Source organism: Callithrix jacchus, chromosome 2, assembly GCF_049354715.1.
Source record: "Callithrix jacchus isolate 240 chromosome 2, calJac240_pri, whole genome shotgun sequence".
NCBI lineage: Eukaryota > Metazoa > Chordata > Mammalia > Primates > Cebidae > Callithrix > Callithrix jacchus.
The window spans coordinates 31,367,434-31,383,054 of record NC_133503.1 but is presented as its reverse complement, the minus strand read 5'-3'; the positions used below and the strand labels follow the sequence as shown (position 1 = coordinate 31,383,054).

At 38.8% G+C, this 15,621-nt stretch overlaps 1 protein-coding gene, 1 long non-coding RNA gene and 1 pseudogene across 3 annotated transcripts in view; 2 read left to right on the top strand and 1 right to left on the bottom strand.

Moving 5' to 3' along the window:
• Positions 1-15,621, top strand: part of LOC118150128 (uncharacterized) — an 81,283-nt gene that overhangs the window by 43,717 nt on the left and 21,945 nt on the right. The gene's annotated exons all lie outside the window — the stretch shown is intronic.
• Positions 1-15,621, bottom strand: part of RARS1 (arginyl-tRNA synthetase 1) — a 36,037-nt gene that overhangs the window by 18,767 nt on the left and 1,649 nt on the right. The window contains exons 2-8 of the mRNA XM_002744150.7: positions 15,009-15,143; positions 9,452-9,640; positions 8,156-8,264; positions 7,516-7,616; positions 6,795-6,916; positions 5,193-5,313; positions 1,609-1,738 (exon numbers count right to left, since the gene is read on the bottom strand). Coding sequence (XP_002744196.1) covers positions 1,609-1,738; positions 5,193-5,313; positions 6,795-6,916; positions 7,516-7,616; positions 8,156-8,264; positions 9,452-9,640; positions 15,009-15,143 — 907 coding nt within the window. The remainder of the gene's footprint in view (positions 1-1,608; positions 1,739-5,192; positions 5,314-6,794; positions 6,917-7,515; positions 7,617-8,155; positions 8,265-9,451; positions 9,641-15,008; positions 15,144-15,621) is intronic.
• LOC108589548 (small ribosomal subunit protein eS6 pseudogene) lies at positions 354-1,174 on the top strand (annotated as a pseudogene). The gene has a single exon (XR_013530763.1). The product of XR_013530763.1 is annotated as a small ribosomal subunit protein eS6 pseudogene (transcript).

Sequence of the window (15,621 nt, the reverse complement as noted above, 5' to 3'; positions counted from 1 at the left end):
TATGTAGCAATGCATGGGTGACACAGTATATATATATATTTTTGAGTCTCACTCTGTCACCCAGGGTAGAGTGCAGTGGCGTGATCTCAGTCACTGCAACTTCCACCTCCCAGGTTCAAGTGATTTCCCGCCCCCACCTCCCCATCTCCTTAGTAGCTGGGATTACAGGTGTGAGCCACCACGCCCGGCCACACAGTATTACTTATTGTAATTATAAAACATTTTATCACCTAGTGCTACAAACCAGTCATCATGAGTCATCTTTTTCAAAGATCTGCTGGTTGTTCTTTAACCTATTTACTCTTCAAAGAAACCTTCAGAACTATTTTGTCAAGTTAAAAAAACTTGAAATTGATAGCTGTTTCAAGATGAAGCTGAACATCTCATTCCCAGCCACTGGCTGCCAGAAACTCATTGAAGTGGACGATGAACGCAAACTTCGTACTTTTTATGAGAAGCGTATGGCGACAGAAGTTGCCGCTGACGCTCTGGGTGAAGAATGGAAGGGTTATGTGGTCCGAATCAGTGGTGGGAATGACAAACAAGGTTTCCCTATGAAGCAGGGTGTCTTGACCCATGGCCGTGTCCGCCTGCTATTGAGTAAGGGGCATTCCTGTTACAGACCAAGGAGAACTGGAGAAAGAAAGAGAAAATCAGTTCGTGGTTGCATTGTGGATGCTAATCTGAGCGTTCTCAACTTGGTTATTGTAAAAAAAGGAGAGAAGGATATTCCTGGACTAACTGATACCACCGTGCCTCGTCGCCTGGGGCCTAAAAGAGCTAGCAGAATCCGCAAACTTTTCAATCTCTCTAAAGAAGATGACGTCCGCCAATATGTTGTAAGAAAGCCCTTAAACAAAGAAGGTAAGAAACCTAGGACCAAAGCACCCAAGATTCAGCGTCTTGTTACTCCACGTGTCCTGCAGCACAAACGGCGGCGTATTGCTCTGAAGAAGCAGGGTACTAAGAAAAACAAGGAAGAGGCCGCAGAATATGCTAAACTTTTGGCCAAGAGAATGAAGGAGGCTAAAGAGAAGCATCAGGAACAAATTGCGAAGAGACGCAGACTTTCGTCTCTGCGAGCTTCTACTTCTAAGTCTGAATCCAGTCAGAAATAAGATTTTTTGAGTAACAAATAAATAATATCAGACTCAAAAAAAAAAAAAAAAACAAAAAAACTTGAAATTGCCTTAAAACCATAAATAAATTTGGCAAACTAGGGAACTGGGCATGGCACTCTATCCAAACATTCTATTACATCTCATTGTATACTTCTCATCATTTTGGTCCTATACATTTATGGATAAACTCATTCCTAAGTGCTCCTACATGTTTTATAGGTTTTGTTACTATTATAAGATTTCTATTTCTTTTACACTTTATTTTCTACTTAATTTTTGCTGACTTCTAAGAAAGTTAAATTTTGAGCCTGCCTGTCCTAAGACAGGCTCAAAATTTATTAGTTGTTTCAGAAATACATTTAAGAAAAAATCTATTTGCCTGTCCTCTAAAGTTTAAAATATCATTCAAAGTCAAATCAAAATTAAGACTCAAGGAAACCATATACACAGTATTTGCTGGATGAAGGAAGAAAGCCCAGAATCTCACCTTGGCGGGAGACATCACAGATAAGGTTCCAAGCTTTTATAATATCTGGGTTTTTACCCTGGAGTAGAACTACACACTGATATGCTCGCTTCTTAAATTCCTCCTCAGTATCAAACCTCTTCTTAGATTCCTGTGTGTATATATATTTTAAAAAGTAAGGTTTGTAAAAAGATCTAATCCTGTATTTCTAAAAAAAAGAAGTTACATATTTCTACACAAACACAGTGAGAAAATGCAAACTTAGAACACCAGAAAAAGTGCTCTCCCTCAACAGTTGAGAATGCTGTTACAAATGAATATGCCAGAGAACTCTGAAATCATTTTTCTTGAAAATAGAAAAATCTCACCACAGTCTTCCTTACACTTTTCCAATTCATAAAAGTCTACTCCAGCTAATAATTTTGTGTTCACAAAGTTAGTACATAATAGCTAACAGGTAGGACTGAATTTTCTGTGTTCCAATCTCCATTTTGGATGTGGTCCTGAATGAACTTTTTCTTTCTTTCTTTTGTGACAGTCTCATTCTGTCTCCCAGGCTAGAGAGGAGTGGCGTGATTTTTGCTCACTGCAACCTCCATGTCCCGGATTCAAATGCTTCTCATGCCTCAGCTTCTGAGTAGCTGCGATTACAGGCACATGCCACCATAATCAGTTAGTTTTTGTATTATTAATAGAGATGGAATTTCACCATGTTGGCCAGGCTGGTCTTGAATTCCTTACCTCAAGTGATCTGCCCACCTGGGCTTCTCAAAGTGCTGGGATTACAAGTGTGAGCCACCATGCCTGGACAACTTATTTATTTATTTATTTTTTACTAAAAAGAAAATTGCTTTCATTGTTTTATTTCTATTTTGAAATCAATACATACTTAAACATAATTAGTTAATCTCACCCCAAATTAACTGGTGTCAACATTTAGTGTGTAAATCTAGGTATTTCTTTGCAAATTCACATACATGTTTTAACAAAAATTGGAAATGGCTTTTTTTTTTTTACTGTGGTTTGTAAATTTTAGCAATTTATTTATACAAACAATTTCTTGCATTAATAGATCTGCTCCATTATATTCAAAGTACAGAACTCTGAAGATGATTGATAACATTAGTTACCTTTCCAGTCTCATATCAATAAACATGGAGCTTATTTTCTTTTGACATGGAGTTTTGCTATTGTTGCCCAGGCCCTGGTTCAAGCGATTCTCCTGCCTCAGCCTCCTGAGTAACTGGGACTACAGGCAGGCGCAACCACACCCAGCTAATTTTTGTATTTTTAATAGAGACAGGGTTTCAACATGTTGGCTAGGAGGGTCTCAATTGCTTGACCTCATGATCTGTGCGCCTTGGCCTCCCAAAGTGCTGGGATTACCAGCAGGTGTGGAGCCTGGGAATCCCGCACCCAGCCACATTTAGCTTATTTTCAACAGAAAACATTTACCAAAAGTAAAATCAAGCAAACAAAAACAAAATCCCCACAAATATTTACTTTTTAATACAGGAATCCTATTCTTGAAACATTCTCTATCGTAAAGAAAACACATAAGAATTCAAAGAGAAAACTTGCATCTCACCTTAAAATAAATTTGGTAATCAAAACATTTGACAGAAAATTACGATCTTTATGATCCCTCTATCACAAGGAATTTTTTTTTTTTTTTAAATATAAGGTCTCACTCTGCTGGAGTGCAGTAGCAAGATCACAGCTCACTGCAGCCTTTACTTTGCCAGGCTTGGGTGATCCTCCTACCTCAGCCTCTCAAGAAGCTGGAATTACAGGAGTGTACCTGGCTAATTTTCTGTATTTTATGTAGACATGGGGTCTCCCCCCATGTTGCCCAGGCTGGTCTTGTACCCTTGGACTCAAGTAATCCACCTGCCTCAGTCTCCCAAAGTGCTAGGATTACAAGCGTGAGCCACAGCACCCAGCCCATAAAGAAATTTTTAAAAAACATTTATTTTAAATTTTTGAATAAATAGTTTTTTTGAGACATGATCTCGCTCTGTCACCCAGGTTGTATAGTGCAATGGTGTAATAACAGCTTACTGCAGCCTCGACCTTCCTAGGTTCGAGTGATCCTCCCACCTTAACCTCCCAAGCAGCCGAGACTACAGGTGTGTGCCAACATGCCTGGCTAACTTTTGTATTTTTTTTAGGGATGAGGTTTTGCCATGTTGCCCAGACTGGTCTCAAACTCCTAGGCTCAAGGATTTTGCCCACATTGACCTCTCAAAATGTTGGGATTACAGGTGTGAGCCACTGAACCCAGCCAGGAAATAATTTTTAAAAAGGAAAAAAAAAAAATCCACGTGTACAAAGCTATTTACTGAATAACAGCACCTCTAAAATTATAAAAAATTTCAATTAAGAATTAATGCAAACATTGGTGTATCGATCCAACAAAATGTGCAGTCATAAAGTAACACACAAAAGTTTGCAGTATTAAACATAATATGAAAACTGCAATATAATAAATGATTAATACATGTTGGTATACAGATAAGGTGTCAAAGAAAGTTGACCACAATGGGCATTTTACAATTATGGATGATGTGAAAATTTCTTTTTACATATACTTAACATTTTCAAAATACATACAATTAAGCATCAAAAAATTTTAAGTGCTGTAATGTATTCTGATTAATAAACTTCTAAATTCACACAGTAAGTAATGTGGTAGCATTAATCTTTTTAACTTTCATTTTTAAATATAATTTTATTTTTTAAGATAAGGTCTTGCTCTGTCACCCAGGCTGGAACACAGTGGCATGATCACAGTACACTGCAGCCTTGACCTCCTGGGCTCAAGTGATCCTCCCGCCTCAGCCTCCCAAGTAGCTAGAACCACAAGCGTAAACCACTGTGTCCAGCTAGTTATTTCTGTATTTTTTGTAGACATAGGAACTCACTTTGTTGCTCAGGCTGGCCTCAAACTCCCGAGCTCAAGCAATCTGCCTGCCTCAGCCTCCCAAAGTGCTGGGATTACAGGCATGAGCCCTGCACCTGGCCTAGAATTTCATTTTTAACATATACTATTAAACAAAGAAAAGATGACATATTAACAGGTTGGGGATGGCTGTTCCTAAGCATGCAACCAAATGTAATCTATCTAGTAGTGGTTCCATATACCCAGTCAAATGCAATGAATCTGGGGGTAGGGGATGGCTGTTTGTAAGGCACACAGCCAAATGCAATGAATGTCAGAATAAAAAAGAATCCACTTCAGGCAGGGAAACTAAACAAAACGGTTTGTCAGTGTAAATGAATTTAATTTAGTCTGTTCCCATTTCACCTTCCACCATAAATAAGAGCTCTTGAGTCCTCCCCAGAAACTGAGTAGATGCCAGTGCCATGCTTGTAGGCCTGCAGAACTGTGAGCTAATTAAATGTCTTTTCTTTAAAAATAAAAAAATAAAGTAATTTAAGTTCAAGAGAGTGTCATTTATACAGAGAGAACATGTACTACAAAGGCTATTAGCAACTTTCACTTAACTCCATAGCAGCTTTAAAAACATTTTAAGTTTCCTAAGGAAAACAGATAATTATGATTAAGGACAAACATAAATAATATAAAATAAATGGTATCAAACCTTATAAAAGGCCTGAAGATCACTAATAGGAGGTGAAACTGTTAGATAATCTGGAAACTTATCTTGCAGGTGAGCGATGAGCATGCCAAACTGGGTCCCCCAATCTCCTACATGATTCAACCTAATACCAATCAGAGAATATAAAATCAATAATAAACACGGTTAAGTTAAATTAGAAGAACTATATTCCACTAGGAACCACTAACATTTGCATGCCAGTATATCAACATTTAGTAATATCTGTTTACTTGGATATTTCTTCAACTGGTCTGAAAACTCTGCAAGAGATGAAAACTATATCTGTTACATTTAGCTCTGCATACTCAAGTAACAGCGGCTGCACATGGCAGGCATCCAGGAATTCCTGAATGAATGTGTTTTCTGTCAATGGGCTATAATCTGTTGATTTTGTAGCTGAGACAATGACAGCTGAGCCAAGGTTGGTTATTCCTACGATTTTATGAAAATTTAACATTTCAACGAATAATCTTAGTATAATTTAGACCAATGGTTCCCAAATATCAATGGACAAAATTCTTGAAAATATATGCTGGGCTGGGCCAGTGCCATATAATCCTAGCACTTTGGGAGGCAGAGGCAGGAGGATCACTTGAGGTCAGGAGGTTGAGACCATCCAGGCCAACATAGTGAAAACCCGTTTCTACTAAAACTACAAAAATTAGCTGGACGTGGTGGTGCAGGCCTGTAGTCAAGGCTACTCGGGAGGATGAGAAGGAAGGATCACTTGAAACCAGGAGGTGGAGGCTGCAGTGAACCAAGGTTGCACCACTCCACTACAGACTGGGCAACAGAGAGACTCTGTTTCAAAAAAAAAAAAAGGAAAATATATGTTGATTCAACCACCTCTTTCTCTCTTTTTTAAAATCCAAACCACCAGATCATTTTTCAAGTGCATCATGATGATAGCCTCTTCACTTACTGTTAGTCTCCCTTCTTTGCCTAGCTTCCTCACAGTAAGTCACCAGAGTAATCTTTAATTTGTATTATTTAAAAACTTTATTTCTCTAAAAATATAAAAAATAGAGACAGGTTCTCGCTATGTTGCCTAAGTTAGTTGAAAACTCCTGGCCTCAAGTGATCTTTCCACCTTGGCCTCCCAAAGTGCTGGGATTATAGGTGTGAGCCGCAGTGCCCAGCCTAATCTTTAATTTGATCACATTGCTCCACAAACTAAAACTCTCTAATAGCTTTCCATTACACTTAGAATAAAATCTCAATTGCCTATCGCAGCTTACAAGCAAGGCCCAACATAACCTATTTCTTTACTACCTTTCTCCCTAGTAGGATATAAACCGCTTGTATACAAGAGGTCCTCAAGAAATATTTGCAGAATGAATAAAGGAGTTTTATCCTTGGTTTTACTAAGAGTCTAAAAAAAGTAAAATAGTAAAAAAGGTTCAGAGGAGAGGCTCAGGACATATATTAAAAGCTTACTGGGTGATTGTAAAGGAGAACTAAGCTGATAAACCACTGATTTAGTTGAATGAACGATCTTTCTCGAGTGAGATATTTCATGTTCTACAGAATTTTCCAAACAAGAAAATAAGGCAGGAGAATAGGAAGTAAGGCAAGAGCACATACCTGAGCACGTCATATCCTGCAAATTCAAAGAGGCGGGATACACTCTCTCCTATGATGGTTGACCTCAGGTGACCTACATGCATCTCTTTAGCTATATTAGGGGAGGAAAAGTCAACTACAACCTGTGGTAGACAAAAAGAGAAAGCTGTTAAGAAGGGCATAAACATTTTGTTCTAATACATTAATAACACATTTAATAACAAACTCAGACTTAAACATTAATTTGGGTTGTAATTCAATCATGTTCGATTTTACGATGAATCTGCTTGTATATTTTTAACTGAAAAAGAATCAAATTCATTTATAAAAATTATCTTCTCTATTTCAGTGATATCTGTTTATCAACTGGCTACCTCAAATGCCTTGTGGAATTAAGTGAAAAAAAAATCACACAACATGCTAGACTCAGGAGAAAGGCTACTTCATAAGTATGTTCATAATCTCAAATGTTAATGATTAAATTTCAATATAAAAAGTGAAATCCATTCCCAGTTTCAGCACTTTCCATGTGGTTCGTTTTCTTTTTCTTTATTAGAGATGAAGTCTCACTATATTGCCCAGGCAGAAGTGTAGTAGCTATTCACAGCCTTTAACTTCTGGGTTCAAGCAATCCTCCTGCCTCAGCCTCCCAAGTAGCTGGGACTACAGGCACATACCACCCTGCCTGGTTCCATGAGGTTCTAAGATACTAATATATTAATCAAAAAGTATATACATATACCTTTTTATTCTCTCCCAGAGCAGGTAGTTTAACTCCATTCACTAGGAGATTGGTCAACTGTTCTGATACAAAATCCTTTCTTAAGTGGACATTAATAAAACCTGATAGAAGAGAAAAAATATCAGACAGTGTCTTATCTGGAATAATCGCTCACTCCTAAAGACTGCTCCAGAGGCTGACCTGCTCTGGCAAAATTCTTCAGGATTCCAATACCAGTTGTGGCCTTGACTTAAACTGTCTTGTAAGCTCCTGTCTCACCATCTACTTCAAGCCTTTACCACTCTCCTGAAACCTTCCTACTTAATTCAGGAATCTTTCACTATCAGCAAACAATCTGTTTGCCTCTTGACACAGAACAGAATGCCCTTGTGTGCAAGACTTATCTGCCATTACCTATCCTAATTTTGCTGATGAAAAACTGAATCACAAAGAGGCAAAGTAACTAATTCGAGATAAGGCAGCTAAAAGTGGTAGATGAGTCTACATTAAAACTTCAATTTCCTCCTTCACAGTCCATAGTGCTTTCACTATCTTGTTCAGTATATACATTTTAAACCTGTAATTAAAATGTGTGTTCTTTTTTAACTTCAAAAAGGACTCATCTTCAATACAACTATTAAGAAGGATAACAATGTCATACCAGGACCAGCAATTTCAACTTTTTCAATATATTCATTGTCTGGGAGGTGTTTGGTAATGTTTTCAGCAATTTCTCTTGTATTAACTTTCTGTTCCTTGGTTTTGAGCATCTACAACACAATATAAAATGATTCATTACACAACAGGTTTCAGCAAGTTACTCAAAAATGCACACCTGACAAGGCACAAGACGCATTTTACATAAGAACCATCAAAAGGGCCGGGTGTGGTGGCTCACACCTGTAATCCAAGCACTTTGGAGGCCAACGTGGGAGGATCACCTGAGGTCGGGAGTTCAAGACCAGCCTGACCAACATGGTGAAATCCCATCTTAAAACAACAAAATTAAAAAATAATTAAAAAAAAAAAAAGAACCATTGAAAGGCGGAAGCAGAGAAGTCCAACCACATTATGAATGACAGATTAAAGTGTCAACAGTGCCAAGAGGAACAGAAAAGTGCCCTAACTACATGACCCCTATTTCCAAATGTTATGCAAAAATACCTGGAACTCTCTTTTTTTTTTTCTGGAGACAGAGTCTTACTCTGACGCCCAGGCTGGAGGGCAATGGTGTAATCTTGGCTCACCGCAACCTCTGCCCCAAGTTCAAGCAATTTTCCTGCCTCAGCCTCCCTAGTAGCTGGAAAGCTACCTGAAGCTTTTAATGATGACACAATAAAGTCTACAGTAGACTGGTTCCAGCATATTTACATTACTAATTTTCAAGTCATTATAGTCACACTTGAGAAACAACACTGTAAGAAAAGATCTGGACTCTTCAGAGTAACTCTTTCTAATCCAGCAAAGAAAGGAAAACAGAAAGACCCAAGCCAGATGCAGTTAACCACAAACACATCAGACAATGTAGCTATTTAAAATGGGGAAATCCTCTGCTTGAAAATGAATACATAAGCCTGACTCAAAGATCATAGTTACATCAAATATTTAATAAGGATGCTGACTGGTGAATGGCTAATTTTAATTTTGCACCTCCCAACACTCATTAACAACACACAGCAATCCTGGTCACAGCAGGAGGGAAATACTTAAAAAAAGTACCAATGATTGTCCTTAAATATTGAGAATATATGTAAAATTTAACCAAAACTTAAAACTTGTGCTTAAAAAATAGTTAAAACATAGGCCCTCCCCCATCCCCTTTCTCAAGTTTTTCAAACTGTGGCAAATGTCCTTTTCACCAAGGATATAACTTGCAATAGTATTATTTCTATAAATGCTAATGATGATATTAATACTTAAAAAAGACAAATAACTAAGAGTCATGACAATACATCACCTGAGAAATACCCATAGCACTATTACACTGATAGTCCCCAAACTTGGGCTGCTGACTTGGTGTCACTATCAGAGGAGGATTTTCCAAATCTGGATATGCAGCCTTAATTGCACGGCCAAAGACCTGTTGCAGGCGGCTATTAATGTTAATCATATTTTTAGTTGGTTTGTTTCTTTCTGCCTGAAGACTCTGTAGGAAAAGAATGGAAACATGTCAATAATGTACAACATCATCACCATACAAAATTTCTACAAATTATTATGAGTATAGACCTTCAAGTATCTTAAGAACCAAAAGGGAAAATGTACTCATAGTGTGATGCCCTCACATTTGGGACTTACTAAGACATGGAGCAGAACAAGTCCATCCCACAGCATCTACAACATCCACGGGAAATGCCCAGAGGTCTTACTTTCTGCATTTGTTTTAGCAGAACAGAAACTGGGAGGAGGCAGTTGAAAAGGGCTAATGGAATCCTTTTCTCAGCTTCCCTAAATCTCTGAGAAAATAGTATTTCACATCAAATACTGGAATTGAAAACTCAATGGACAAAAAACAAAAAAATATGTTGTGTTCATCAAAATGTTGACCTCTTCAAGGCATGAAATAAAAGGGAACAAAGTAGGTAATATCAATATATCAGAAAAGCCAGTAGTTTTGTTTTACTGTTATTAGACCCACTACCTCCTGTTTTCCCATGGAATATAGTCATTTAAGATGGCATATAGGCCGGGCGTGGTGGCTCACACCTGTAATCCCAGCACTTTGGGAGGCCGAGATGGGTGGATCACCTGAGGTCAGGAGTTTGAGACCAGCCTGGCTAACATGGTGACATCCTACCTCTTTTAAAAAAAAAAAGGATGGCATACAATTATCTCTATTACTGCACTTGTCATACCCTCATAAAACTATCTGTCTCCACCACTAGACTGCTAGATGCACGGAAAGTGCTTAATTCATGGCTCTCTTCCCTGGCATCTAGCACTGTACTTGCCATATATAGCAGTTTAGCCAAAAAAAAAGAGAGAAAAAGGTGAATGAACACATATGTTTTTAATGGAAGGTAAATATGCTGCCTATACACTTCTATGTTCATCAATTTTATGTTCATTCAGATGTTCATCACAATTTTAGGTTCAACACAAATTTATGTTCATCAAAATGTCAATGCTATAAAATATTAATAACAGTAACAAAAGTTAATATTTGAGTATGTAGTGTCGATTTGAACCAAAACTTTATTTATATGCATTATCTTATTCCATACACATAATAAAATGGAGTTTGTTACTATTATCACTATTTCTATGTGGGCTACAGATAAGTAACCTGCCAAAGATAAGAGAAAAGGTAGGGTGCAGTGGCTCATATCTGTAATCCTAGCAGTTTGGGAGGCTGAGGAGGGCAGATCAGCAGATCACAAGGTCAGGAGTTCAAGACCAGACTGGCCAATATGGTGAAACACCCATCTCTACTAAAAATACAAGAATTAGCCAGGCATGGTGGAACATGCCTGTAATTCCAGCTACTCAGGAGGCTGAGGCAGGAGAATCGCTTGAACCTGGGAGGCAAAGGTTGCAGTGAGCCAAAATCACACCACTGCACTCCAGCCTGGGTGACAGAACAAGACTCTGCCTCAAAAAAAAAAAAAAAAAAAAAAAAAAGAATAAGTGGAAAAGCCCAGATTCAAACTCAGGTCTATTGGAATGAAGAGTCCAAGTTTCACGCTCTCCTCATCATCCCTATCATACAAAGAAATTATATTCTTAAATTCACTAAAAAGCTTGATTTCAAGTTTGTAGCTAATTAATAATTGACTCCTCTCTTTGGTAACATACTTAAAACAAGGAAGAGACGTTTATCACAATCTAAAGATTTCCAACAGCAAATACCAAAGTTACTTGGATATGATTCTTTTTTCTTCTTTGTTGTAAGACACAAGATCTCACTGTGCACTCTGTTGAGGCTGAAGTGCAGTGGCATGACAGCTCACTGTAACCTTGAGCTCTTGGGCTAAAGAAAGCCTCCTGCCTTGGTCTCCCAAAGCACTGGGATTACATGCATGAGCCACCATATTTGGCCTAGATTATGATCTTATACACAAAACTTGCTATAATTGTGGGTCAGGATGGCCAGGGGCAGATCTATGTTAATTGAATCCAAATAATTATAAGCTTGCATGGCTCAGAGTACACTGAAGTTTATACATTGAACTAAACTTTATTATTGGTGCAGTTAATTAGAAATCAAGTGGCAAAAGGAGGCCTAAGGTAAAGACCATCCGAGAGCGCAGTAATACCAGGGAACACCTTGGGGTGGTTGCAGAGCAGGGAATGCCGCTCTGGTCCCATGAATGCCTTCTCAACATGGAGACTGCACGAGGGCCTCCTAAAGAGGGCTTACGCAAAGATCTTTGAGAAGGGAGATGACCTCTGCTCACAGATCCAGGAGGGTCTCTGCAGATGGGAGCTGGTAAGGAGAAAAGCCTTGCAGGGCAGAGATCAAGGAAATACCTCAGGCTCTGTCTAGGTTCTCCAGAATAAGGAGTGATTTTAATTGCTCTATGTCCTCAATGCTTGGGAGATAAAAGCCCCTTGATGTACTGGGCTCCTCATCTGCTATACTTCTGATGCAGGAGTACCCTGATAACAATCACAATCTGTGATAAACTCAGAGTACTAGTTTACAATGTCTTAGAAGGATCCCAAATGCTGTTAAATGCTCAGAGCACTAGTTTAGCTTGTCTTAGAAGGCTCTCAAGTGCTCTCCTTCCACGCCCATAAGATCGATGAGGTTATGCACATAATAAAAGTGTTTGGAGCCCAGAGCTCAGGACCAACAGGGTTCCCACACCTGTATTGGTCCCCTGGACCCATGCTGTAAATCTACCCTTGTGTCTCTGTCTATTTCCTTTTCTCAATCCGTCGTCACCTCCGGGACTAAGGGTACACCCGTATGGGGTTTGGCTGGTTTCCAACAATAAATGTCAATTTTTTATTTTTTTTTATTTTTGAGACAGAGTCTTTCTTACTCTGTTACCCAAGCTGGAGTGCAGTGGCATGATTTCAGCTCACTGAAACCTCCGCCTCTCAGGTTCAAGTGATTCTCATGCATCAGCCTCCCAAGCAGCTGGGATTACAGGCACATGCTGCCACCCCTGGCTAATTTTTTAATTTTTAGTAGAGACAGGATTTCACCAGGTTGGCCAGGCTGGTCCTGAACTCCTGACCTCATATGATCCACCCTCCTCAGCTTCCCAAAGAGCTGGGATTACAGGAGTGAGCCACAGCGCCTGGCCTCAATTTTTTTATTTTTAAAGGACAGGAGTACCAGTATGTACATAAGAGAGAGAGAGCGCCAGAGAGAGAGAGGGAGGGAGGGAGGGAGAGAGGGAGAGAGAGAGAGAGAGAGAGAGTGTGTGTGTGTACCTCACATACAAAATCTACTATACTTAGTTTTGGCACCATGAAAATTACTATTTGATTATAATCAATTCAGTATGTTTTCTCTATTAATTTCGTATGTGATGCTTTCAAGTCAGAGCATGTGGCCAAAGTGAACCAGGGAAAGAGGATAGGGTGAATGGCCATCACACACAGTACTTTATTACCCTGTGGTCTTTAGTTCTGCTATGTACATTGTGTTCAGCTGCTCATTCAGTAGGGCAAAGTATCTGTCAAAGAATCAATATGCCTTCCACATTACACTGAGAGCATTCTCCTATCTATATGAGAGCTAATCTGCATTACAGAAAAAAATGTGTATTAGAATATGCTATATTTCTATCTCAGTTACTTGGGAGGCTGAGGTGGTTCAGAAGAGTTCGAGAAAATACTGCACTTCCTTTTTTATCTTTTCCCTTATAGTCAGTCTCTAGCACATGTCAGACATTTAATAATACTTCTGAATTGAAATAAATGTAACAGAGAATTAGGTATATATAAGTTCAGAATGAATGACATAACCAGAAAAGTGAGATTCTTTTGAAAAGAGTCTACGGAAAAGGAATTTTGTGATTTTAGAAGACTCAAAGGAAAGTATAGCAGATCACAAATAGGTAATATGAGAAATGTCATGAGAGTGGGGCAGATAGAGTCTAAGGTGAGTAAATGGAATCAATCAGCTTTGGGAAAAAGATGTAATGCCAGCACAATTTGTCTGAGAGTAGAATATACACACAGGAAAATAATTACAGAAATGAGGTCAATACTCTGGGATATGTCATCACCAAACCTGAAAAGTGGGCCAAAAAACTGCAGCAAGTTCATTTTTAACAAAACTGATAAACACTGTTAAATTATGAGATTATTAAATAAATATAGCACAAACTTCATGGGGGAAAAAATGTTTTGAAATACCAGGTGGAAAAAAAGCCCAAATGATAAGATACAAAAGTAAAACTGTAAAATAACCAACTTAGGGCAGAGAAGGTATGTAGGTGTATTTTCCAATATTTCTTTTATGATAGAGGCAATGATTTAAAAATCAAAAATTTTTTAAAGGCATGAGCATAAACTGTTGAAAGAAATGCCTCAACCTTGCTGTGTGTAGTGGGTCACACTTGTTAATTCCACCACTTTAGGAGGCCAAGACAGGGAGGCTTGAGGCCAGGAATTCCAAGGCCAGCCTGGCCAACACAGCAAGACCCCAACTCTATTTAAAAAAAAAAATTATGAAAACAGACTATTACAGTAAAATAGTAAAAAAAAAAAAAAAAAATTAGCTGGATGTGGTGGTGATTACATGCCTGTAATCTCAGCCACTCAGGACACCACAGTGGGATGGCTGCTTGAGCTTGAAGGTTGAGGCTGCACTGAGCCATGATCATGCCACCACACTTCAGCCTGAGTGACAGAGATCCTGTCTCAAAAAATAATAAATAAATGCAAAAATAAACATTTAAAAAGAAATGCCTCAACCCTACCTAAATCCTACTTTAAGTCAGCTAAATAGTTTCAGGATGAACCACCTCAAAGTCAAGGTCGGTGGCCCAAAAAGAGTGCTGAAATTTTGCTGTACATGCTTAAAAATGCAGAGAGTAATGCTGAACTTAAGGGTTTAGATGTAGATTCTCTGGTCATTGAGCATATCCAAGTGAACAAAGCACCCAAGATGCGCTGCCGGACCTACAGAGCTCATGGTCAGATTAACCCACACAGGAGCTCTCCCTGCCACATTGAGATGATCCTTACTGAAAAGGAACAGACTGTTCCTAAACCAGAACAGGAGGTTGCCCAGAAGAAGATATCCCAGAAGAAACAGAAGAAACAAAAACTTATGGCACAGGAGTAAATTCAGCCTTAAAATAAATGCAACTAAGAATCAAAAAAAAAAAGAAACATCTCAAAGAGTCCTAAGGGACAGGACAATACCAACTTCTCACTATTTGCACCAACTACTTCAGTCCTAAGTTGTCCAATGCAAGGAAAAGAACAGGGTTTCTATGCTTCTTTTTCAAATTCCACAGGATATAATTCCAGAATCTTTGGTAACAAAGGTTTTTAAAAAGGTATAATAATTCAAACTGGAGAATAATGCTAGAACCCAAAGTACTCACTTTTCGAAGAATATTCAGTCGATACTTTAATTTTAAATTTTCTTCTTGTAACTGCTCCAAATTTGGAGAAGCTCCTAAAGAACCACAGTTTTTCAACCGGTCAATTTCAGCAGTCAGAGATTTAATCTCTTTTTCCTGGGGAGAAAAAAGGCACTTTTTTCAGTCCATAAACTTACTTTCACATTTCCCCTCTTCATCAAGGCACAGCATAGACCATGGGAATCATTAATGTGCCCTTTGACCATCCGTGATTTTTTTCTCCTCTGAGACTTTTGCTGACATTGGCATATTATCCTTAATAAGAAAATACTGGCCAGCATGGTAGCTCACGCCTATAATCCCAACACTTTTGGAGGCCAAGGCAGGTGGATCACTTGAGGCCAGGAGTTCGAGACCAACAGAGACCATCAGTGTTGCCAATACAGCAAGACCGTGTCTCTACTAAAAATACAAAAATTAGCTAGGAATGGTGGTGCATGCCTGTAATCCCAGCAACTTGGGAGGCTGAGGCATGAGAATCGCCTGAATCCCAGAGGCAGAGGTTGCTATGAGCTGAGATCATGCCAGTGCACTCTAGCCTGGCTGACAAGGCGACTCTGTCTGGGGAGGAAAA